At 42.2% G+C, this 25,651-nt stretch overlaps 1 protein-coding gene across 8 annotated transcripts; it reads left to right on the top strand.

Moving 5' to 3' along the window:
- Window positions 1–48: 48 nt before the first annotated feature.
- On the top strand, window positions 49–21,913 carry ILF3 (interleukin enhancer binding factor 3). 8 transcript variants are annotated; one of them, XM_080988089.1, is made up of 20 exons: window positions 50–206; window positions 3,141–3,223; window positions 3,298–3,524; window positions 6,745–6,946; window positions 8,535–8,682; window positions 10,119–10,210; window positions 10,583–10,678; window positions 12,771–12,882; window positions 13,322–13,419; window positions 13,725–13,836; window positions 13,918–14,046; window positions 14,271–14,470; window positions 15,168–15,326; window positions 15,848–15,985; window positions 16,093–16,266; window positions 16,499–16,652; window positions 17,184–17,237; window positions 19,665–20,006; window positions 20,570–20,698; window positions 21,277–21,913. In XM_080988089.1, exons 2-20 carry the CDS (start codon window positions 3,221–3,223, stop codon window positions 21,405–21,407), a joined length of 2,700 nt encoding a protein of 899 aa, XP_080844215.1. In that variant the 5' UTR covers window positions 50–206; window positions 3,141–3,220; the 3' UTR covers window positions 21,408–21,913. The 8 variants fall into 8 exon arrangements, with proteins under 8 accessions (XP_080844220.1, XP_080844215.1, XP_080844217.1 ...); XM_080988091.1 differs by having other exon boundaries at window positions 13,918–14,028; XM_080988092.1 differs by having other exon boundaries at window positions 6,766–6,946.
- The last annotated feature ends 3,738 nt before the right edge of the window (window positions 21,914–25,651 follow it).

The following is a 25,651-nucleotide window of genomic DNA, read 5'->3' on the forward strand; positions in this document are numbered from 1 at the left end:
GCTACCGCGCTGCAGTTAGAGGCTGACGGAGGAGGAGGAGGAGGAGGAGAAGCCGCCGTCAACGTCGTCGCCGTAGCCGCCGCCACCGCCTTCTGCGCGGGAAAGCCGCGAGCCCGATACCGGCAACCGCCCGCTTTCTGTGGCGGAGAGGGGAGCGGGGCGGCCGTTAGTAGAGGCCGCCGCTGTCGACGGGCCCAGCCCGCTCGGTGAGTGAAGGGGCTTCGAGGGGAGGGAATGAGGGAGAAGCCCGAGCCTCAGGCCCGCCTCCCACAACACGGGGTTCTCTTGAGGCGGCAGCGGGAGCTTGGCTCGTTTCTGAGGGAACGTGCGGCGGGGGGTGGGGGGGGGATTAACGTTCCCCTGCGTTCCGAAGAGGATCCTCTCCCGCTTGTGTCTCTGTCTTTGCGCGCGCGCGCGCTCCATTGTGTCGAGCGAACAAAATGGCGGCGGCGGCAGCGTTGTCTGGGCCGGGAGGGAGGGGGGAATCGGAGAGAGAGAAGCGCCATGGCGCGCGGGGCGGCTCGACGGAAGGGGAGCCAGTGGCCCCGGGGACGTGGGTGCGCTCTTCCCCGGTCCCCGGCCTCCATCTCTTCCCCGATGCCTCCTCTCACGTGTGCCGCCGCCGCCGCCTCCCTCCTATAAGTGCCGATCCCGCCCTCGAGTTCCCCTTGAAGGCAGAGGGGAAGGGGACCTTCGCCTCAGCCCCGGGTGGCATCTTCGCAGCGGCGGACGCCGGCCCCCTTCGCTTGGCGCCCTTGGCCTCCTCACCGCCGGACTCGCGTTTCGTGCCGACCCCCTTCCCCAAATGAAGCGCCGCCCTATTTTCTCCCTGACCCCCGGTACGTACCGTAATGGCTTTCGCCTGCTGGCTAACCTTGCCCAGGTCGGCACGCGCTCCCTCCACGTGGTTAAAAATGCGGCAAGGGCCGGGTCCCCTTCTTCGGGTTACGGGGAAAAGGGGTCTTGGGCCGCGCCGGGTTTCTCGCGCGCGTCTGAACGGTCGCAGGTGTGAAGTTGGTCTTTAATCTCCTGGCAGATGTGAGGTTTAAATGGCCGAGCCCCTGCGTGCATTTTGGGGGGGGGGCGGAGGGGGAGAGCCACGTTTTGATCGAGTGAGGATCTTAAGTTTGTGATAATCAGCTCTTTTCAGAGTCTGCGACTTCTAGGCAACTATCAGCCTGTTGTTTTGTCCGTTAACTAGCAAAAGAGGGGATGGCGTTTCCCAAGCTTAGGCGCCTTGGCTTTCCGTTTACAAAAGTAGCGCTCCTATTAAGTTTGGCTAGGAATTACGATTTCAAAGTAGTGGGTTAACACCTGAGCCCATGGAAAGAGAAATAGGGGTGGGTGTACAGCAACTCAGGATTGTTGCGTCAAGAAATCATAGCCCCACTAAACCGTAATTTGAAATAATTTAATGCAAGCTGAATCCAGGATTATATGCTGTAGTGCACAAATTGGGGGAAGGCTTAAAGGCAATAGGATGTACTGAATAGTGTTGTACAGACCAGGCATTTTCCAGTGTCTCTGTGCTTTCTTCCTCTTCCCCCAGTAACAATGAAAACAAAATGTTCTTCCCTGAACTTTGCAGCTCATTTTCCACAAGAAACCAGCTCTGAAATAGGCTTGCAGAGCATTTGAGTTTGATGAATACAACTGAATCTGTGCAGCTTCACAAGCTTAGCTAAAACAGGTGCTTAATTTGTGGTTTAAAAGCTAAGTTAGACTGAGACTAGTTTTTATTTGTTTACAACATCAATTATATTCTTACTGTATGAAAAGTTGTGCTAGTAGTATTAGTCTAGTGTAGCATCATTGTCTGTGATCTGAACATTTGTCCAAGACACTGCTTCTTGCCTCATCAACTTCATGCTACAGTGTAATGTGTTGTTATTGATTGCCTTCCCCTCATCTCTACTAGGTAGGGTCACTTTGGTTTAACATTTTTTAACAGAACAGTCTGGGGGTTGTGCTAAATGGTTTGTTACTGTTAAAAACTGAAAGAAATTTTTATCTTTCTTCCCAAAGATATTTATCCTGCTGTGCTCAAAGGACCGCATAGCATAAGGTGAACGTCTTCTGCCAGGCCCCAGTATGCTTAACTTCACAAATTACGAACTTAAATCATTCCTGTGACCAACAAGCTCTATTTTTAGTTCTTTTTATGTATTTCAAATGTGTCTGTCCTGCACTTCTCAAAGTTCTTGCTACAATAAAGCAATTTGTTCTCATGGCAACACATAACATATTGCCCCATTCTCACAACACAACAAGCCATGGGTGACACTCCAGATCCTACTGGGTCACAGTGCTTCTCTTCAACCGTTGGCCATGCTTTCTAAGGGAGCTTGGAGTCCAGGCTCTGGAGGACCACAGGTTTCCTGTCCCTGTAGTACAGTGGTACCTCTGGTTACGAACTTAATTTGTTCTGGAGGTCTGTTCTTAACCTGAAACCGTTCTTAACCTGAGGTACCACTTTAGCTAATGAGTCCTCCCGCGCTGTTGGCACACGATTTCTGTTCTCATCCTGAGGTAAAGTTCTTAACCCGAGGTACAACTTCCGGGTTAGCGGAATCTGTAACCCAAAGTGTTTGTAACCTGAGGTGTTTGTAACTTGAGGTACCACTGTACACCATAGTTGCTGGTTTATCATGAATGCAGAGATGGCTCTGGCTTTACCCCTTCCCTATAAGGAACAACAAACCACAATTTCTGGCTTAGCATTTCACTCAAATTGTAATCAGAAAGCCAAGAGTAAATCTTGGTTTTGCATTGTGGTTTGATTGGAATGAAACAAACGGTGATCACTAGCTCAGACATAATGCTAAACCAGGGGGCATAAGCTTGTTGCTCACATGGTTTGCAACATGGTTTGTTGATGGGGAGATCAGAATGAGACCTCTGTAAACATGATAAATCATTGATTAACATAAAATGTAGCAGGGTATATTCTGTTATAATATAAATTCATAATTGTACCATGTTGTGACAAGTCCACCAGTTTGTTTTCTGGTATTATTGGATGAAGATGAAGTGTGTGTTTCTGTTGTTAAATTTTCTGTCTGGTCTATGACCGCAATAAAGATTGATTGATTGATTGATTGATTGATTTCTGATATTGTTTATCCTTTTCATTTTCCCAGAGTACTGAATACACTGAGCGAGTACAAATTGGAAGAAGCAAATATTTCTTGAAAAATTCAGCCAAAGTTCAAAAGCAAAAATGGTAAGAGACTGCCATTCAGAGGTGAAAGCCAATAGCATACACTGGTGGTTTACTATTTGTGTTTTTATTTTCAGCGGCCAATGCGTATTTTTGTGAATGATGACCGCCATGTTATGGCAAAACACTCTGCAGTTTATCCAACGCAAGAGGAGCTGACAGCAGTACAGAACATGGTCTCTCACACTGAACGTGCTCTCAAGGCTGTATCTGACTGGATTAATGAACAAGAGAAAGGTAGCGGAGATCAGCCAGAACCTGAGACCATGGAGACTGTAGCTGAAGAAGAGAACAAAGAAGGAAGGTAAGTAACATTTCTGCTCATCAGTCAGCTGCTAAATACTTAAGTAGAAATCAAAGGGCACAATTGCAAGCAGCCATCTCTACGTCTAAAGGCAAATCTCCAGTTGCCACAGTAGGTGAAACAGTAAGCATGATTTTGTTCCTGTTGTCCATAGTTTTGGTTGTTTCATTTACCACAGAGAGAGGAGAACTTGTGGTCATCCGTATGTTGTTGGATTCCAGCTCCTATCACTCCTAACTACTGGCCATGCTTCCTGAAACTGTTGCAAATTCAGGTCCAACACCATCTGGAGGACTACAAGTTCTCCATCCCTGATTAAGCTGATAGAACAGTCACAAACATTTTAGAACATTTCATCAACTCAGTTAATTGCTGCTGGAGGATTTGCCACTACCACAGAATCTCTTACTGTGCAGTGCTATACACATCTACTCAGAAATGTGTCATTTAGGCCAGTTGGGCTTATTCCCAGCTAAGAGTATAAGATTGCAGCCCAACTACATTACCACATACATATGTTTTCTTGAATCTTGGGTTGAAGTCTTCCTGGAACTAAAAAGTGTCACGTTTTTTCACTAGATTTCCCTATAAATACAGTATAGGTTGGGTATGTGTTGTCAAGGAGAAAACATGGTCTGGATATGATACCCCTTTGCATTTCTTGGGGTTCTACTAGTACAGCATAAATTTAAACATCAAAAAAGTGGATTTTTTTCCTGAAAATGTTTGAGTTGGAAACTTCTGGTGCATTATGTAGGTTGGGATCTCATTTTGCATCTTTGACTTTTATTTTTAGTAAGCAAATCTAGAAATCTGCTATGCTAATTTTATCTGTTGTATAACTATCAAAGAATTTTCAAATAGCCAAAAATATTTGAAATTAAATACTTTGACAAGGAAAGGGGGGAAAATCATGATTAATGCGTTGTAAATATATTTAGGGATGTGGCAACACAACCACATATGCCTCCTTATAGTGTTTAAATTCTAAAAGGTAATAAAGGTGCTGAAAACTTTATATGCTAATTTTTGCACACTAAAGAGCTATGTAGTTATATAATATATGCACACAGACATACTAGGGTTAGTCACCCCAAAAAAGGTTCAGGTAAGTTTCCCCAGAAAAAGTCATTCCGCATGTGCAGTTTTTTAGATGCTTCAATTGGTAAAGTACTAAATGGATAATATATACTAGTTGAACCAAGCAGAAGAAGAAGTCTATCCATTTTAGTGTATTTAGTAATTTAAATATTTAGTGTATTTATTTAGATGCAACCTATTGAAACAATGTGTTGCATCCAATTAAATCATTGTGTGTGGGATGACTTATGCGGGCACAATGGAGCTTCTCGTGCTGTGCAGCTACCCACCTCCGCCTTGATGTGGGGGTTCCTCTGGGGAAGATAGGTGAATGCAGGGGGAGTACAATTTCCATTGTGCTCACAGAAGTCATTCCATTTGCATAGTGGTTTAGTTTAAAATGGCATTGCATTTTTATTTTTAAACTGAAAATTCCATGAAAAAATAAAGCTGTAGAATGTATATAGAATTTTCCTCCCTACATCACAACCTCAGGGCTGATTTCTTGGTGGGTAATGAGTAGGGCTGGGAGAAGGCATTCTTGAAGTTGCTGCACCATAGTGGATAAGAGACTGAATTACAGATCAGGACATTGCTGGGTCAAATCTTGCCTTTGCCATGAACTCACTAAGTAGCTTTGGGAAGTCATTCTCTCTCAGCCTCTCCAAATACTCTTTAGCCAAACAGTGCTTAACAGATATTCCATGTATCTGGAATGGAACAGCATCCAAAGGTGTCTAATTATTTTTTTTCCAGTTGGGGGAAAAAGTTTCAACTTAAGAGCATTGAAGAAAATAAAAGATTATCATTGTTGCTTGGTAACAGTATGTAGACCTCTGCATTTTAATGCAAAGGTGGTAGAAACATTTGAGGAACACATCACAGGATTAGATTAATTGCAAACTAAAATATTCAGTTAAATGTTCTCTGTTTAATAGTTCTGCACTATAACCATTACACAGGCTGCACTTCTGTCTATTCACTAAACTAAGGATACACAGTTCATTGGTACCCAGTGATCTAGACTCCAGGACACTGGTGCGCTCTCCATGCTATCGTCTAGGAGGGAAACACTTTAGAAGAAGGTCTTTGCTCAGGGCTGGATTAGGAGGTATCTCCCAGTGCCTTTCTCGACCAGTCTTTCAGCCACGAGCTATACTTGAGTTCCCATCATCTTCTGTTACCTGTAGTCCAGATCATCCATTTTCAGGGGCCCATAAGCACATGAAGCCTTCATAGTCACCTAGAATTTATGATTGCTACCAGCCCTGTTGCAACCCTGAGAGGAAAGGAATGGCATCTTGCCGAACTTCAGAAACACTTAGGAGTGTTTCTAGAGCCCAGTGCAACTTTTCACTTGCCCACACACCAAGCTGGAGGGTGTAGGATGCTTCACTCTGATGAATGTTTAAAAGGCTCAGACAGCAGCAATGCAACTCTCTTCTCTGCCCACACCTCTGCCCTGTTTAGGATGGTGGGGAATCTCCTAGGCTTCATGCTGAGCCTCAGAGGCTCTGGAAGCAGTTATTTATTGCGTTTACATCCCACCCTTTCCCCCAAGGAGCTCATTTAATCTCCATAGCAACACTGCAAGGTAGGTTAGGCCGAAAGGCAGTGACTGGCCCAAGGGCACCCAGTAGCTTTATGGCTGAGTGGAGATTTGAACTCTGGTCTCCCGGATCCTAGTCTGACACTTACTTCAACACCACACTGGGTGTTATGCCTCATTGCTTCCTGACTTTTCTAAGACTCCGTATTCCATGGCAAGAAAGTACCCTTTCCAATTTTTTTGGCTGAAGAAGAGGCCATATTCTATTTGTATTTTTTCCTTGAAATTAAAATTTTACTAATACTGTATTTTGCCCCTGGCAGTTAGATTGAATACTTTGGGGATTGAAAGACCTGTACATGATGATAAACTATTAGAAATAATTAGCTGATAGAGATGTAATACCAGGTCATGGTGTTTGTTCTACTTGAATCAACATTTAAAGTTATTTGGGTCCCTCCATGTAGTGCAAAACAGTTTGGTGGCTATTTTGAAACAGCCCAGTGTTTCCATTGTGTGCTGAAAGTTTGATTTGAACAAATACTTAGCACAATAAAAGAGCAGTTTGTCATTTCATCATTTTCTGTAAAGCTTCTTTTCATCGTTTCTTAGTGAGCCGAAGACCACAGAGCACTTAACTCGGACACTTCGTGGAGTGATGCGTGTTGGTCTTGTAGCAAAGGGGCTCTTGCTTAAGGGAGACTTGGATCTTGAGTTGGTTTTGTTGTGCAAGGAGAAGCCTACTATTGGTCTTTTGGAAAAAGTGGCAGATAATCTTGGAACCCAACTTGCTGTGAGTATGAAAAATATGCAATTTTTAAAAGTTTATAATTGCCACCGCTTATCTTGTTTATTTTTTACTTGTTTGTGCAACAAATACAATGTTATCCTACTTTATTGGGTTATGGGGTTTCATGCCAAAGAGTGCACAGAATTTTTGCTCTTCTGCCAACTTGGGTACTCTAATGTAATGCAGTTTTGGATAAAGTTACTTAATCTGAGTAAAAAGCACCTATTTACATATTTTTAGGTGCCAGGCAAAAACATTCCTTTTCTCCAAGGCCTTTGGCTAATTCAACAATGTGTGGCTTTTAAAACTGTTGGGGGGGGGTGTTATAGTTTTTGTTTGTTACCATGTAATGTATTTTTGTGGTTTTATATTGTAAACTGCCCTGTACTCCTTTCATGAAGGGCAGTATAGAAATTTAATAAATAATTATAACATCTAAAATCATGCATTTTGCTATCATATACTGTAGCATTTTAAGTTCCCATGTAATCAAAGCATTGCTGACATGGGATAATTCCGGAGCGAACATTTTATGTAGTACATTAAGCCTGCAATCACTTGCAAACACAAACTTATGCGGGGTGGGGAGAATAAATAAAACCCACCGTTCCCCACTCTCCATTTATTCATTTATTTCTGCCCAACCCATGCACCTAGTGGGTTTCTCTTGCAGCTCTGCTTTGGGAAGGAGCTGCCCGAGCCCATGCTTCTCCTTCCCAAAGTTGAGCAAGTTTTGGCAAGGAGCTGCTATGGCTCTCCCTTGTGCCTCCTTCCCAAAGCCCAGTGCCATGCTTACTGGGCTCTGGAAGGTTGCAGGAGGGGGCTGGGAAGCTCCCAAGTGGCCCTGTGGCCTTCCCAGAGTCCAGTAAGCAGCCATCCACCTTGCAGGTTGCCGTTCAGGTGTTCCATACTTTGCACTTTGTGCAAGGAGCTCTGGAACTGAACCTTCACATAAGTGGTGGGCCCACTGTAATTAGATCTACCAAGTACTTGGCCTACCACTTGCCAGTTTTCTGTATCCAGTTGCTGGCACCTCATTTTGTAACTAGCCCTGTGGGTCTGTCCCTTCAGAACTTCCAGAACATTACAAATTAAGCTGGTGAACATTTCTCAGCACTTGGTAGCTCATCTGCATTTGCTACCACTGGCTTATTTGAGAAACTAGTTAGATACCATAGAATGATTTCATTATCAATATTTCCTCTTTTGAAATCTTTTTTACTAGTCTGATATTTGAATGGGCTTGATAAACTCATTGCTCAGACAAAATAGGAAGTTTTAGTTGAACCTTCATAAGAGGAAATGTCGTAGTGTTGAAAGGGGTTTTCTGCCTGAAGAACCTTTCCAGTCATTGTGCAAAGTGGGGGTGGAGAGATACGTGTGATGGGCAGGGAGATGTGGTGGATTCCATATCTTGGGCAGCTTGCCCAAGGAGCATTTGGGCTCCTGAAGTGAATTTCCTTATGTTCCTCTTAGCTATACCAACTACGCCAAAATCAAACATAGTTGCCCCAAAGCTCTAAGTTGGATGTTGGCACTGCAGAAAGGGAGAGACTCTGATAAAACTCTAAGCCATTTCTTTGTGTTTCAGGCTATTACTGAAGATAAATATGAAATTATCCAATCTATCAGTGATGCTGCAATTATCATTAAGAATACAAAAGAGCCTCCACTGACACTTACCATCCACTTGACATCCCCTGTTGTCAGAGAAGAAATGGAAAAAATGTTAGCTGGAGGTATGGAGGACTGAAAACTGCTAGCAGCCGCAGAATAAGTTTCCAGACTGACTTCATTGTTCACTGTGGTGTTCTGTTTTTGATTAGGCAGAGCAATTTCATGCAAATCAACTTTGTGTCACAATGCTACACAGTGTCATGGTTATGAACAACTGGATTATAGGCTTCTAGAATCTGAGTACCACCTTCCAAATTAAATCACTTTTTAAAATGTTTGGGCCTTTTTGTATGGCCTTGTACAAGTACATTAACTCACTGGTATAACTTTTTTCATCAGACCTTAATGATGGATACAGATGTTATAAATGTAAACTAAAACCTCTTAAGATGAAGTCTTAGTTTAAATGACTTCTGCATGTTCATGAAATTGGATATGTTACATAAAAGCAGTTTGTGTTGCAGCAAAAATGATAGTTGCTTTTTGTATTTTTGATCGTTTTGGGGTTTCAGCCTGTTCAGCTGAATTCAAGAATGTAATGCAGAGTTTTGGATAAAGTTACTCCATCCTTCATCTTACTTATACATCTATGGGTCTGAGTGACAAGCATGTATATAATAACTCAGCCTGATTATTTGCAGCTGAGTTTAAAGGAGGCAGTCCACACAAAGTATTTGAGGTGATATCAAATGCTACAAAATACCTATCCGGTGTTTGTGTGATAGCTGTCTTCATACATGCACATCACTTGATCGTACAGAGATGAGCTTGGATGTGTGAATTCACCCTTAATATTAAAAGCAATCTTCACATTTGAATAAATCTAGAATGGTTTTTTCAGTAGCCAGGTGAACACAATGCTTAAAGGGTCTCACATTTCAAATGACTGAACTAGCCTTATCTAAAACCCTGGCTTCTTCCTATGTTCAGTTTTGCTGCAGCACAGACTGGATAGTAATTTTGTTCGCTACTGATTGTTTTATGGTTCTGATATCTGACCACATCTACCAAGCCTTCTAGTTTGTCGATTTTAGGGACGCTGGACCTTTGACCAACAGGACGCACTCTGTCATGGGCTGGGGCCAGGGCAGTCGAGCCTTGTGGGCGGAGGGGGTTCCCATCTAGAAAAGCATTTAGTTATGTACCTCTACGGATATAGAGTGGGGATATAATTTTAACCTTCCATTCTGTTGGTTAGCATAGTTCTATACTTTTTTGTAACCTGGTTAAAATAGTTTAGGATTTCTGTCCTTCCCTGTAGGGTTTCCTTTCCTTTTGTAAGAGTGAGTTAGTGCCTCACATTGTTCTCCTTATGTAGTTGTTAGTTCATAAGGGTGACAAAGTAAAGTGTATTGAGGCTATACTTTCAGGTACAGGGCTGTAGATCAGAGTTCTGGGAGCCTCAGCTGCCCTTTAGGAAACTGCCTCATCCCCTCTCCACCCGACAGAACCCCCTTGGTCAAACTGTACCTTGTCTTCTTATTCCACCCACGAATAGAAACGCTATCAGTCAACGACTCACCGGACGTTCTGGACAGGCAGAAATGCCTTGCTGCCTTGGCGTCACTCCGACACGCCAAGTGGTTCCAGGTTTGCATTTTGTTCTTATATTTGTCTTTAAGTAGAAAACTTGTAAGTTGTAATTGTCTAACTTCATTAAAATGTTTTAAATCTGGGCTGTAGATGTGCAGAACTTAGCATCTGTTAAATGCACAGTTGCTAAAGAAGCACTTGAATGAATTTAGTTTTTCAGAGAAGGAATGGAGTAGATTTCATTGCTGCTGCTTTGTGTTAAGAGTAAGTTTTCATACACAGTAATTAAACTAAAGAAATAAAGCTATGGAGATGTATACATAGTTTACCCTTGACAAAGTAGCACTACAAGAAATTTATATTTTGTCTCAATTTGGTCCTGGTATGCAGTATATTACTGAACCTGTGTTGCTTATTACTTTATTCTAGGCCAGGGCAAATGGCTTGAAATCATGTGTCATAGTCATCAGAGTGCTGAGAGATCTGTGTACCCGTGTGCCTACTTGGGCTCCACTTAGAGGATGGGTAATCTTTCAAGTTATTTCTTTTTTAATATGCAAATGTATGTGAGAAAAAGCAGGTGCTTTTTATATCCTATGGAGAGGAAGGCAGTTCTCATTTTAGTATGAAAATGTGAAAAATTTGGATAATTTTTAAGAAAAGCGTAATCTTTGTAAGACTGCCTAGGTTGTTAAATGAGACTGATTGTATGTGACCAAAGGTTCTAGTGTAAGGTGGGCTTTTAGGGATTGTGGAAGCCTGACAGTTCTAAAATGCTTGCCAAAAGTCTGCTTTGGTTTATAGCTAGAGTATCCTCATGGCATAGGTTCATCAGGTTGTTGAGGCTCAAAATTGACTTGTTCTGTGCTTTTAGAATAGGAGTGGTCTGCAAGCTGCATTCGGATGGTTCAGGGCAGATCTCTGGATTGTGGTTGAAAACAAGAGCCAGCATATCCATCCTATTAAGCAGTTATATTGATTTCAATTGTGTTTGTATTTTATTACTTATTATGCTGTATTTTGTAATGCAACTGGGTTCTATGGAATTCAAATTATAATACAATAAAATATTTAAGGAATTAAATAATGAAAATACAATTAGAAATATTACAATATTTAACACAGTTGCTGCAAGAGGCAGAAAAATCATTAAGTAGTCCACCAAGAGTCTTAGCAAATTTCAGGTAGCCTGGGGGAGAGAATAGTTTTGAAATCACTGCTTGGGAATAATACCTATTTAGTGGCATATAAATAATTTGAATGTGCAATGAATGTATGCTATTTTAGGAAGTTTCCATTGTTTTCATAGATATAATGGTTGTGAACATTGTCATAAGCCAGTTTCTAGTTTATTATGGTAAGCTGTAAACAAGCAGTGAGCTAGTGCATGCTGCCTGCTTACTTCCACTTCAACCCTCTCCTGGTGTGAGCAGGATATGTATACCAGGAAGTTGTTAGTTTGATTGTGACAACAAAGCATAGTCACTGCCCATCTTAAACCATGCTTTGTTCACTTGCTTATTGTGGCTTGTTAGAATGCAAAAGGAAGCCAATGGCCTCCTGGTGTGTTTATCCCACTTGTACCAGAGGAGTGATCAGACCACATGCACCAGCACACAGAATGTCTGGCCTATGTGTCTATGCAGCCAGTGAATATTTGAGAACGTGGTGAGGTTATTCAGTCTTCAATGCAGATTGCCATTCTAATACTTCACAGGCATTATTAGACAGCCCCTCACACACATTTCAGACCTTCAGTTAAGCTTATGCCCAGGCAACAGCTAAAAGTGACTCTAGTCCAGGTTAGACGACCACACACCTTACAGCAGGCATAGGCAAACTCTGGCCCTCCAGATGTTTGGGACTACAATTCCCACCATCCCTGACCACTGGTCCTGTTAGCTAGGGATGATGGGAATTGTAGTCCCAAACATCTGGAGGGCTGGTGTTTGCCTGTGCCTGCCTTACAGCAATCCCCTACAACCAAACTTGGCCAACCTTCATTGGATTCCGCTTGAGCGGAATATAAATGCAGGGCAAGTAAACTGCAAGTGTCTGTATCATTTAATGTGCAGATCATTCTTGCTTTCACCAAGATGAACAGTGCAAAACCCCCCTTTTTTTAACAATTACCATTGACTTCAAACACTTAAAATATTATGAGGTGAATGCTTCAATTCAAGTTGCTGGTGAGGTTAGGGAACTACAGTCTCTCTCTCCCTGCCGCCCCCCCCCCCCCCGAAGCTGCAACAGAGAAGCCACTTCGAAGCAGAAGCAATTAATATGTGAGGTATGAGCATTCTATATGTTAAAGCTATAGAGAGCTTGTTATTTCTACTATTCATGTTGCGCTTATTAAGTTTAAAAACTTTATTCATTCACTGATTCCCATTTTTCAGAAAGGGCACTAACATCCGCATGTTAACTTTCCCATTGAGTCAGTGATAGGCAAGCTTGTACCAAGGTCTCATAGATCCAACACCCAATTTTCTAGTCATACATGTGTCTCTAACTGAGTTATTTAATAGATTAATGGTTAAGGTAGGCCAGCATCTGTACTATGGGCACCGATAACCGTCTACTATTTTCCTTACAAATTTCTGAAATGTCTTTTCAGCCTCTAGAACTGCTGTGTGAGAAATCAATTGGAACAGCCAATCGACCAATGGGAGCCGGTGAGGCCCTGAGAAGAGTTCTTGAATGCCTTGCATCAGGAATAGTCATGCCAGGTTAGATAGTTCTCAACTCTTGAGAAATTTCAATAGAAGTGACTGAAATTGGCTCTAGTCAAGGTTTTGTGTTTCCACCATGTTAGGCATGACCATATTTTATCTGTTTCTTTCACTTAAGGCTTGATGTGTAGGGCATGACATTACCTTAAACAAATGCTCTTAAAATTATGGACCCAGTATTCCAACTCCCTTAATGGGGATGTGACAGAATGTGCAGGTTGCTTTTGGAGTGCTTGAAGACTTTGGCAATCTTGCCACACAGTGTTGGGCTTAATGATCTGTATTGCAGACTAGATCAAATTATTGCCCATTGGATCAAGAACTTCAATTGAGCTACTTACATTTCTGAGTCATAGGTGATGCTGAGGGAATATTTGAGTCTACGTAGAGACCCTAGGATAATTCTCTGCATATCTTCCTTGTTTCCTGCCTTCAGATGGTTCTGGTATTTATGATCCTTGTGAAAAAGAAGCCACTGATGCTATTGGGCATCTAGACAGACAACAAAGGGAAGATATCACACAGAGTGCTCAGGTATAGTTTTGATTACAGATGTTACAAAACCGCAATGAGTTCTTAATGATAGCTAGTTTTCCCAATGAGGCTGGCTTTAATCGGAAACAGAAAAAGGGTCCCATTAAGTAATGCAGGAGGTTTTTGCTGATTTGCCAAAAATAAGATGTCAGGTTTTTAAAACTTAACAGTAAGTTCCAGAGTGCTTGCTGGCTTTGGTCTTCAGAAATTTCTGGCTTGAAATACTGGGAATGGGTTTTGTTATGAATGTGGGAAAAGCTAGGAGCAGTTTGGACACCTCAGTAATACACATTCTATCTCTCTAGCATGCGTTAAGGCTTGCTGCTTTTGGCCAACTTCATAAAGTTTTGGGGATGGATCCGTTGCCATCAAAGATGCCCAAGAAACCAAAAAATGAAAACCCAGTTGATTACACTGGTAGGTTTCAGTAGTCTGGAATTTTATTTCTGACAGAAAATATGTTGGTGTTTTTATTGACAATCTAAAATCTGTCTACAGTCCAGATTCCCCCTAGCACCACATATGCCATTGCTCCGTTGAAACGTCCTATGGAAGAAGACGGAGAGGAGAAGTCTCCAAGCAAAAAGAAAAAGAAGATTCAGAAAAAAGGTATTGAGTTGGCAAGAGGTAGGTATACATAGTTTTCCAAGTGCTTGCTAATCCAGATGTTTCGGATTCATGTTGATGTGTAAATGTCAGTGAATGGTAGGATGTAGAAAAAATGTCGAGTTGTTCTTCTGCTTTGGCTGATTTGTTTGATAGCTATAAACTTAACACTGTGCACTTCGTAGAGCACAAAAGACATTAATGTGGGGTCTTCAGTCAATATGTTAATATCTTCTTTTGTTCAGAGGAGAAATCAGAACCACCGCAAGCTATGAATGCACTGATGAAACTGAACCAACTGAAACCAGGACTTCAGTATAAACTAGTGTCTCAGACAGGTCCAGTTCATGCTCCTATATTTACCATGTCTGTGGAAGTAGATGGCATCACATACGAAGCTTCAGGACCTTCCAAAAAAACAGCCAAGCTGCATGTAGCTGTAAAGGTAGGAAGTGGTTATGAATATGTGCGTAACTATTATTTGTAACTCAGTACATACAGTTTCGCTTTGAACGTAACTTGAATTCCTTTCGTCTGGAAGGGGATCTTGTGCCTTTCCCAGAATACATCCATGTCATTCATTACAAACCATGGTTAAGGAAGCTTAAACTAGGATTTAGTCTTGTTTGTATTGACATACACATAGTTTGCAATTGACCAACAAGACAAAATTGGAGAACCATGATTTGACACAGACATGTAATCACGGTAGTTTGTGCTTTTATGATTTGCCATGGTATCAGTTGACTATGAGGGTGCTTTACCTAGAAGCTGGCTGGGATGAGCACAGGCCCATGCAAAGAGAGCTGGCAGCCAGGTATACTTGCCCCATGCTTTGGAGGGCTAAGCTGTCGGGGGGGCCTCTAGAAACCAGCTCCTTCTTTTCTCTTTTCTCTTTTTTTAATTTATAGCTTTATTTTAACATGACTTCCAACCTGGGCATCAGGCATGCTCTGCACGGGCCTGGATAAGCAAGCTCTAAATCATGTTACGTCCTGTGTTTGGAAGCTCAAGCTATAGTTTGTGAAACTCTAGTTAGGTGTGGTTGCTGAATGGCTTAATGGATGTTAATGAGTATATAACAGTAGTCTGAAGTTGTACAGAAGCTTCTAAATTGATCAGGATAAAATTTTTTTCCTTAGGTGTTACAAGATATGGGATTGCCTACAGGTGTAGAAGGAAGAGAGAGGGGTGATGAATCAGCAGAGGAAACAGATCAGAAACCAGTAGCTATAACTGCTCCGCCTGTAGTGGAGACTATTTGTACACCCAGTGCTGCTTCTCCTTCAGAGCAAACAGAGGTAGGTGTACATTACTTGTGCCTCTTTGAGGCTGTGGTTATTGCTCTTCAGGCTAGAATCCCTGTCACTCCAGATCAATGCCAAGTGCCTACTTCGTTTTAGAAACTCTTGTACAATCAATAACCACAAAATGGTTATGGAGGTGATTCAAATGATACAATTATCTCTCATATATATATATAGCTTAACTAAATCTGACATTATAGTTTTAAGTGTACTCTACTAATCAATTGTACGTAGTCGATGAAGACAAAGTCAGTACATTATAGTTTCTGGTACACTTCTCACCAGCACCCAAGTGTCTCTTTTGAAAGTCTACTTTTTCCTCTACTACACATTCACAAAGCCAATGTCTTGTTCTAGTGGGCAAATACCACATGGTTTGCTTCTCTGTGCTCAGCATTTTGGCTTGCGGCTTTTCCGTAGTGGTTTAGCACATACACACCCGTCCCCCCCAATTATTGATCTACATTTTTAAAAAGTGGAAATGGCACCAATGCAGTGGTATTTTAATTTCATAGAATGTGAAGCAGCAGGGACCAATACTGACAAAGCATGGGAAAAACCCAGTTATGGAGCTAAATGAGAAACGACGTGGCTTAAAATATGAGCTGATCTCAGAAACTGGCGGCAGTCATGATAAGCGGTTTGTGATGGAGGTGAGATGATCTGGTATACAAAGCTGCATTCAGAATTACTATTAGTTAATGCTGTTACAACATGGGAACGTGCAGTTCTCTCCCTGACACTTTTCCTTACTTCAAAGGTTGAGGTTGATGGTCAGAAATTCCAAGGAGCTGGTTCAAACAAAAAAGTGGCGAAAGCTTATGCTGCCCTGGCTGCGTTAGAAAAGCTTTTTCCAGATGCCCCCCTTCCAATGGAGCAAAAGAAGAAAAGGGCCCCTATGCCAGCGCGAGGTGGACCCAAATTTCCTGTAAAGGTAAATTTTAACCCTATAACTTGTGCTTTCAGGTAGATTAATAATACTTACTCAATCCCCTAGAGAGACTGTACTCTTAACAGACTATTTGGCGGTTGATTTGAAAAGCATAGCTTGTGGCTACAGTTCTAGGAGCTGCTTAGCAATGAATTATACAAAATACTTAATATAGCAAGAATCAAAAATAAGTTAGTTGACTTTCTGTTGGTTGGATTTTTACTAATTTCAACAGCATAATCCAGGCTATGGTATGGGAGGCCCTATGCATACTGAAGTGCCACCCCCTCCAAACATGCGGGGTCGTGGTAGAGGAGGAAATATCCGAGGCCGCGGTCGAGGAAGAGGTGGATTTGGTGGTGCCAATCATGGAGGATATATGAATGCTGGTGAGTTACTTCCTTTCTGTTCCATACTTTAAAGTGTGAAAGCTAGCATTAATCATCCTGCACATGCTGCTTTTTCTGCTTCAAAGCAAGGGTGGGAGGCCTGTACCCCAACAGGTTTGGTTAAATTCTGGTTCCCATCATTGGTCATGTTGGCTGGAGCTGATGCCCATTGAGAGATCAACAACATCTAGAGGGGTACTTGCTCACCACCTCGGCATTATAACATTGCATATATAGAGTGTGTGTGTGTGTGTGTGAGAGAGAGAGAGAGAGAGAGAGAGAGCGCGCGCGCGCGCGCAGGACCATTTCCCTTTTGCGGATTTGAGACTAAGGAGGAGCTGGAAGATAAATACAGGTGAAAGCCTTAATGGTTGCTGAACTCAGTGGTTCCGTGGAGTCCACTTTTTATATATGTGCCTGAATCTGAGCATCAGTGTAAATCCATGGTGCAAACATACCCAATGGTCTACTTAATTCGCTCCTTTTTTGCAATATTGTCAGGTGACTAATATATACTTCATTTTGTTCCAGGAGCTGGATATGGAAGCTATGGCTACGGTGGCAATTCTGCAACAGCAGGCTATAGTAAGTGTTCATGGAAAAAATAAACACAACACCCTGGGGGTAGTGAAGCTCAGTTCTATTTTACATAGCAAAATGAGGAAAATCTGATGTTGAAAGCAAATCTCACTTGCTTTTAAAATGAACTAAACATTTCTCTGCTTTATGCCAGTGAAGCAAATCATCATTCTGAAAAGCATTTTCCCTAAAAAAAAATACAATTTTAAAATACACAGCTTGGTTTGTTTCGGGAGGGGGGGAAGACGGGAGCAGAGAAATAAAAATAAAATTTAAAAATGTGGCACATTTTGCCATCTTCCAAAAATTCTAATTTTTTTTCCTCTGCTCTGTCTCCCCCTTTTGTAGGTGACTTTTTCACAGACTGCTACGGCTATCATGATTTTGGGTCTTCCTAGATCATCTAAAAGTATTGCACATAAAACAGCTTTTTACTCCAATTTTCTCGAACTCCAAAACCCAAAGTGTTCGTGCTGTGTCCCTGTGCTTCACTGGGTTTCTCAACAGTGGCTTTTCACCGCAGCTTGTCTGAAACTGTTAGCCTACAAACAGTGGCAGTTTTTATTGTGACTTGCCTTTGGTCATATTGATGTACACTATGGGGGAGCTAAATTTCAAGGAATGTGTTTGTGCGTTGTGCACAAAAAGAGCCAACTCTGTTCTGCTTACAAGCAAAAGGCCCCCGTTTGCTTTTTATGGAAAGCATCGCTTTATTTTTAAGGAACATGATAATGTGTGAACTACTTGATTTAAGTTACAACAGATTTTGTACAAAACTTAACCTTTTTGGTTCCCTGAAGTGGATAGATGCCTCTAATAATAAGGGAAAGATATTTGAACAATTCAGAATCTATGACAACTTAGTGTTTTAAGCATGCATGATATTGACTTGTATGTGAAATAGTATGTGCTAATTTTAATATCTGCATCCTTTGTGCTTCTTGTATTGGTATAACATCCAGGACCTACAGCCTCAGCTACAATGGTTGGGTTGCGATTCCTCTAAAATTGAATGGTTTCATTAGTTGCAGTGGGCATTTTTTGCAACTAAAGATAAAAGGCCTAAAGCACTTTGCAAGTTGGTTCAAATTCTTGTAGGGTATGGCTACTTATCTTTTTTGCAGTGCATGTCCCCAAAAGCAGGTGTATGTAATGTCCAGGAAATGAAAGCTACTAAACACTGAAAAGGCACAGGGAATAAACTAGTTGTTGAGGTTTTTAATAAACATATTGTTTGGTCTTCTTTGCTTCAGCAGTTGATTTAAATGTGTGTATCTTGATCCCTGTCTAGGGATTAAAATTTCTATACCACCTTTTATCCAAAGATCACAGGGGTGGTTTACAATATAAAAACACAAAATTGCATAACATAGTAACAAACAAAAGCAATACCCCCCCATGCACACACATTGTTATTTATTTGTTAATGAATTCTAAATGAAATCATTACTAAATAAGCAGTTTACAAAATAGTTTACATGGTAACTACAAGTAGTTGTGGTGAGGGAATTGTTTTCCCCAATGAATTTTCTTGTTAAATGTTCTTTTTTTAAAGAGAAACCGTGTTTTTCATAGTTCTGAACTGAGGGAAAACTCACTTTAACACCCACTGTGTTGTGGGTGTTCTGTGGGTGTTAGTGTGAAGATGGTTTGGGGAGCCAAGACTTATTTCCAGAAATTATTATCTAAATTTTTATTTAAAACTAGTGGTGTTCCTTCCAGTATACCATGCTGTGCAGATTGGCTGCGTGTGTCACCTTACTAGACAATAGCCATTCTTGTGCAGTTTTAACCATAGGCTTATAACACCTGTTGTGGGTCTGAAAGCTGGTGCCTTTGTTACTAAAGCATAATTTTAGATCATGTTAAAAAGGGGGTTCAAATCTTATGTGCTCAAATTGTATTTCAAAACAGGATCTTTACAGACTTTAGATGTACCCAAGTAACTCTGTGTCTTCTGCTATTGTTTCCAGCTGTGATCATCACTTCCTTTTACACACCAGGGGATATTTTGCAGTCTGGTACATGGGGAACTGAAATCATACCAGACTGCTTTGTTGGATGTTCACTCCCAGCTAAAAGCATCTGCCTGAGATGGCTGATGTAATAAGTCTGACTTCAAGTCTATAGAATTCCAAATTTTGAATTGTCACTGCTACAGAAAATGGGTTACTCTCATGTCAAATATTGTGGGAGAGTGCATAGCCCTTCCAGAGAGAGGTATAAGGCTCCAGTCAAACCTAAGTATCCCTTTAGGAAAGGGAGGACATCTGGGGTAACGTGTCAGTTTGCTCCGGATTTCTTCTAGGATGCAGGGGAAGCTCGACACAAGTCATGCTACACAGTCACATTTTAGGCCCGTTTCTTCCTGAGCATGTAGCAGTTTCAAATAACTTGAACAAGTGTAGTGACTGCTTTTTGTCCTGTCCTTAGGTCAGTTCTACAGCAATGGTGGCCATTCCGGCAATGCAGGAGGCGGTGGTGGATCCGCAGGGTATGGTTCCTACTACCAAGGTGGCGACTACAGCTCTCCTGCCCCTCCTAAACACGCTGGGAAGAAGCCACAACATGGAGGACAGCAAAAGCCCGCCTATGGTTCAGGGTATCAAGCCCATCAAGGCCAACAACAGCAATCGTATAACCAGAACCAGTATAGCAACTATGGGCCACCGCAAGGCAAGCAGAAGGGATATAACCAAGGCAACTACGCTTCCTACTCGAATTCCTACAACTCTCCTGGCGGCGGCGGTGGAGGATCAGACTACAATTACGAAAGTAAATTCAGTTCCTCGTGGGGGGTGGGAGTTGTGAAAGCCCTTAATACACTTTTAGCATAAGCATATGTCTCGTACACTGCACATCAGGGCTGTTATCATTATGTAAGTCCCAGAGTGCAAGGACAGAGATTGGAATTGTAAAGGAAACATGATAGTTTAAGAACTGATGTGATTCTGTGTTACTTTGTATGCTTAAGTAAAGTAGCTGTATTTTAAAGACCCTTGTGGACAGGAGATATTCCAGTAACTGGGTAGAGATGCAGATCAGAGAATCTCTTAAAAGGCAGTGGAGTTGAGCTGCAGTGATAAATGAAGGCATCTAATAATTTTGAGCAGGTGTGTTGGGAAACGTTCATCATGCAGCTAGTTTTGGTATAGCCTCTCCACTGCTGCTGTGTTGCAAGAAACTAGGGGAGACATCTATGATAAGAGCTGATAATCTCCCTGTGTATTATATGGTGGTATTATATGAAGTCAGCTTTCATATATTTACATCTGATTTTGAATGTTTCCAAAGTAGCCTGATGTGAGACTTTCCTCAGTATACATTCTTAATTCCAGGTTACGGTGGTGGTGGTGGTGGTGGACGTGGCGGTAGTGGCGCAAACAGTTATGGCTCAGGAGCCGCCTACAATGCTGGTTCCCATGGTGGCTATGGGGGCGGAGCTGGAGGAGGGTCATCTTACCAAGGTAAGCAATGTCCGTATAGAATAACAGCAACCCTGAAGTGTTTGCATGTTGAGTGGAATAAGTTCTTTTGTTTGGTAGTCCACAAATCTTGACTTTGCTAATCAGCCATCCATTATATGTGATCACTGCTATTGCTCCCTCCCTCCCTCCCTCCCTCCCTCCCTCCCTCCCTCCCTTCCTTCCTTCAGTCAGTCCTCCGGAACATGCAATGAGCAAAGGTGGAAGAGTGTCACTCTCACTTGATTAGGCTTTAGTTTCAAGAAAGATTAGCAGTGCAGGGAGGGGACTCCTGTTGCTGCTTTTCTTTTCCAAAAGCTGATGGGAGTGCCTTTGTTACTAAAGCATAATTTTAGATCACATTAAAAAGGGAGGCGGTGATAGACCAGAGCAGACAGAAGTGCAGCAGGGAAAGATTATTGTACCCCAAGTGCTCTTCAGTTACCAAACTTTGGGGAGGCGATGTTCATTCTGTCGTGGTGTGTTGCTTGCTATTTGTGTATGTGATAGTTTAGACTATATAAGCAAAGTAGAGATTTATAATGATATATTAAAGTGACCCCTCTCCCTTTTCACCCTAGGAGGATATTCTCAGCCAAACTACAACTCCCCAGGTTCAAACCAGAATTACAGTGGACCTCCCAATTCCTACCAAGTCTCCCAAGCTGGTTATGGCAGAAATGACCACAGCATGAACTATCAGTATAGATAAACCAGTCTGTTCTTGGGTGTGAAGCTTTGTTACCTTCTAAACTTGCATACCCTTTGAATATTGAGTTTTATTGCATCACAGTAAACATGTAAACCCTGTTTCCATGTTGCAGTGCTCTTTGTGATATCAGTCACTAATGGTTGAGTACTTTGTAATTCCATACTTAGCTGTATTTTGGACATTTAATGGTGTATTTAATGGTTTGTTTGCCATTTCAATTTTCTGTCTAAATAGAATTTGAGTTCAGTATCCTTTTTCTGTTTAAATGACATTCATGTGTTAACACAGTATGGCTTTAAATAGATAAGGGATATCTTCTGCTAATGCTTTTGTGAAGTGAGTTTAAACAAGCTTTCTGTATTTTAATGCTTTAGTGTTTTTCAGTTTTATAAGTGAGGATTTTATTTTAAAACTTGTGGGAAAGAGTGGGTTTTGTATGTCTGGGTCATTCAGACAGCACATCTGGATTATGCTGAATGTAGACAAATAAACACAAACTCTTCATGTGTCTGTCTAGATTCTTATTCTGCCTAAATCCCATAACCTGATTGCTACCAACTGCCTCTCAGCTTTCAAAGCAAGCCGTTAGGTTGTTGTATGCTAATAAATTGTGGTAACTTTCAAAAAATCCCTTATAAAGGCCCAAACTTTGCATGGCCAGTAACACTCAAGTTGTATTAACATCTCTAACGGCCTTTTTTTAGTCTTTCACAAGAAAACAGTTATGTGAATTACAGATTCTGATGAAGTGATGGTGGAAGAATGAGAGGCAGCTTTGGTAACAATGGAACAGTAATGGGGTAAGGAACAAGAAACACTGGTGATTTTCTCCAACTCTTATTTTGAGTCTTCAGTCATTAATTAATAGCACATCAAAGCTGAAGCAACAAGATACAATTTGCATGTGATACTGATGAAGCGTACTCTAGCTATTCTGGTAAATTGGAAATACTAACAAATAGCTGTAAATACAAGCCAAAAATAGTGTTTGTACCATTTCCTAACACACACCCTCCCTATCAGAGTTCTTACGATGATACTGAGGTACAGATTCATAGAAGAATAGAATTGTCATTGGAAAGGGAACCTGTGCAGTTACTGGATTTCATTTACATTTCCTTCAAGGTTAAATCCCAGTTGGAAGCTGGGTAATTTCAACACTACAGTGGTACTTTGGTTTTCGAACAGCTTAGTTCACAAACTATTTGGAACCTGAACGCTTCAAAACCGGAAAGGAGTGTTCCGGTTTTCGAACTTTTTTTGGAACCCAAACGTACTCTGGGGGGTACACTTCCGTTTTGAGTGCCACACTCGCTTGCCTCCGGACCTGGGCTCCCCTTACTCAGTGCCAGCCACTGGCGACACCCAGTACTGGAAGCGGGGGTGGCTGATGCTGCAGCAACGGCAGTGGCAGAGGGAACAAGCGGCTCATAGAGGCATCGACATCACTTGCCTGCTCAACATGGCCTCCCCTCATTCAGCACTGGCCGCGGCAGCGAAATCCGGAAGCCAAGAAGAGGGTCATTGATGCTGTAGCAACGGCAGCGGCAGAGGGACCGGGCGGCAGCAACATTGTTTGCCTGCTCAGCACAACCTTCCCTAACTCGGCGCCGGCCGCTGCGGGAAACACTCCCTAGAGTGTACACCTCTCGCAGCTGCATGGGGGGGAGTTGCACACCTCCATATCAAAGACCCCCGTCTCTACTTCTGGATTTTGTTCCCACGGCCGGCACAGAGTTGGGGAAGGGCATGCTGAGCATCAAAGACCCCCTTCTCGGCTTCCGGATTTTGCTGCTGCCCTGCACCGCTTGGTCCCTCTGCTGTCCCAGAAGTGACTGCCGCTGCGTTCCCTCACAGGGCACGGGACAGCGTGGGCAGGATGCTGTCACTGCCACTGCAGTAAATTATTCAGTGAGGAGAACGCATCCAAGTGGCAGGGGCTGCTTCTGCTTCTGCTAGCCCTGAAGAAGGTGAGGAATGGGTGCTGGGGGGGGGGGATCCAGAAAAGCTGGCCTGGGGCGGATGGAGAGAAGCCAACTGGCTCCTCGGAGAACTTTTGCCTCCCTTTCCTCCCCCTTCATGCACCCCGCACACTCATCCCTCCAATGGTAATGGGTATATAACTCCAGTTTTTTAAACTGGGTGGTAGATTGCAGCCTGGTCTATTGCTTTCATTCTGTGGATCCATGGTCTCGTTAGATACTAAAATTTATGTTAAATTGCTGTTTTAGGGGTTGTTTTTATTTGTCTGGGACAGATTAATCCATTTTGCATTACTTTCAATGGGAAAGCTGCTATGGTTTTGGAAGACATCCGGAACTGATTTAAGTTTGAGAACCAAGGTATCACTATATCTGTCACTGCACTTGTTTGAAGTGCTGCAACTCAGCAACTTAAACAGAGGAAGATGGAAACATTTTCACCAGCTCTAGCCAGCACTACCCCCTTCCCTTTTTCCAGGAAAAGAAAAGGCAAAAGTGTCAAGGTACTCAAAATGCCTGATTTTGCCACTAGGTGTTGCTATGGCACCAGAAGCTGGACAGTTCTTCTTGCCTCTTTCCCCCTTTAGGAAAATGCCCTCCATCAACTCACTTCAGTTTGTCTTGGGTGCCTACTTGGGTGCACTGTTCTAAAATCAAAGTCCTACATTCCTTTAATGCAAGATAGAAAATGTGGGAAGGTGAGGTTGCATTGCATGTATTTAAAGCACAGATGGGGAACTTCTGATCCTACAGGTGCTGGACTGTTCCATCATCCCTGACCATTGGCCATGCTGGCTGGAGATTATGGAAGCTTGAGCCCAGCAACATATTGAAGGGCATGGACATGTTTTCCATCTCTGACTTACAGCTTTGCTACTGTTGCAATGCAGATAAGAGAGTCCACAAAGAAATCATAACGTTGAGCAGGGATTTGAAGGAAGAGAGCTGAGAAAAGTAGTTTCAAGTGTAGGAGTTGGAAGAATAGCTACATATTGATTTATATGAGCAGCAAGTCTTTTGGCCAGAAGGTGGAGCCCAAAAGCCACTATGGTGGCAATTGTTTTGGCATGCATGAGTTGATAACTGGGCTTAAGGACTTATCTCCCCAGGATGCCCAGGTCCAGGGAAACCAGGTTGGCCCACATTTTTAAACTGCTGAATCAAATGTCAGCTCATCTTAATTCTCAAAAGTACTGATCAAACCCCATCACTCAGGAATCTAGAGGGGATCAGGGCACCCGCAACCCCATAACATCAACCTCCTCCCAAGGCACACATTTGACCCAGAGGTGCCGACGAAAAGGAAAAGTACACAACTTTCCTGTAAAAAGAAATAACAGAAAATGTAAGTAGAGGCATTTAGAACAAATCAAAGCAGATAATACAATACTTTTAGACCAACCCAGCAATTTCCAGTTTCTCAGGAACTCTTCAGGCTTCCTCCTCCCTCCTCCTTTGTGCGTAGTTCAGCCAGAGCTACATCTCAAAGGTAGCTTTCAAACACACCAACAGTTACCAGAGCAATTCTTTTAAAAAAAATTACATTTAATAGTAAAAAATCATAAACACGCAAAAAAGCACTGTGCTACAAAATCCAGTGCTAAGGCCAGCAGGAAAAGTAAAGAGTCTCCGATTAACAGACTCAAACCTCTGCCCTGCTCCCCCAGTGGGCAGCTGCTTGCATGGTCTTGGGGCCTCCACAGAGTTCCTTGTCTTGGTATCATCACAAATTTCTCGGTCCAAGTAAATTAATCGTCTTGGACCTCATCTGTTTTGCTTTGGCCTCCCCTCTGGTTGTGGGTCAGAAGCTATAAACTCGCACTCCAGTCCCGAAACAATCTCTGCAGCCACATCAAGACACAATACCAGGATCAAATCTGCTTTCTCACTAGCACACCCTCCAACATTTCTCTGTTGAAAAGAGAGACGTGACGTCCTATTCCATAATAATCATTTTATTATTTATACCCTGCCCATCTGACTGGGTTGACCCAGCCACTCTGGGCAGCTTCCATACATAATAAAACAAACATTAAAAAACATCCCTATACTGCAGGTGAAACTCGGAAAATTAGAATATTTCAGTAATACAACTTAAAAGGTGAAATGAATATATGAGATAGACTCATAACATGCAAAGTGAGGTATGTCAAGCCTTTATTTGTTATAATTGTGATGATCATGGCATACAGCTGATGAAAACCCCAAATTAACAATTTCAGAAAATTAGAATATTAAATGAAATCAGCAAAACAAGGATTG

Source organism: Podarcis pityusensis (genome assembly GCF_964106645.2).
Source record: "Podarcis pityusensis genome assembly, chromosome: 17".
Lineage (NCBI taxonomy): Eukaryota > Metazoa > Chordata > Lepidosauria > Squamata > Lacertidae > Podarcis > Podarcis pityusensis.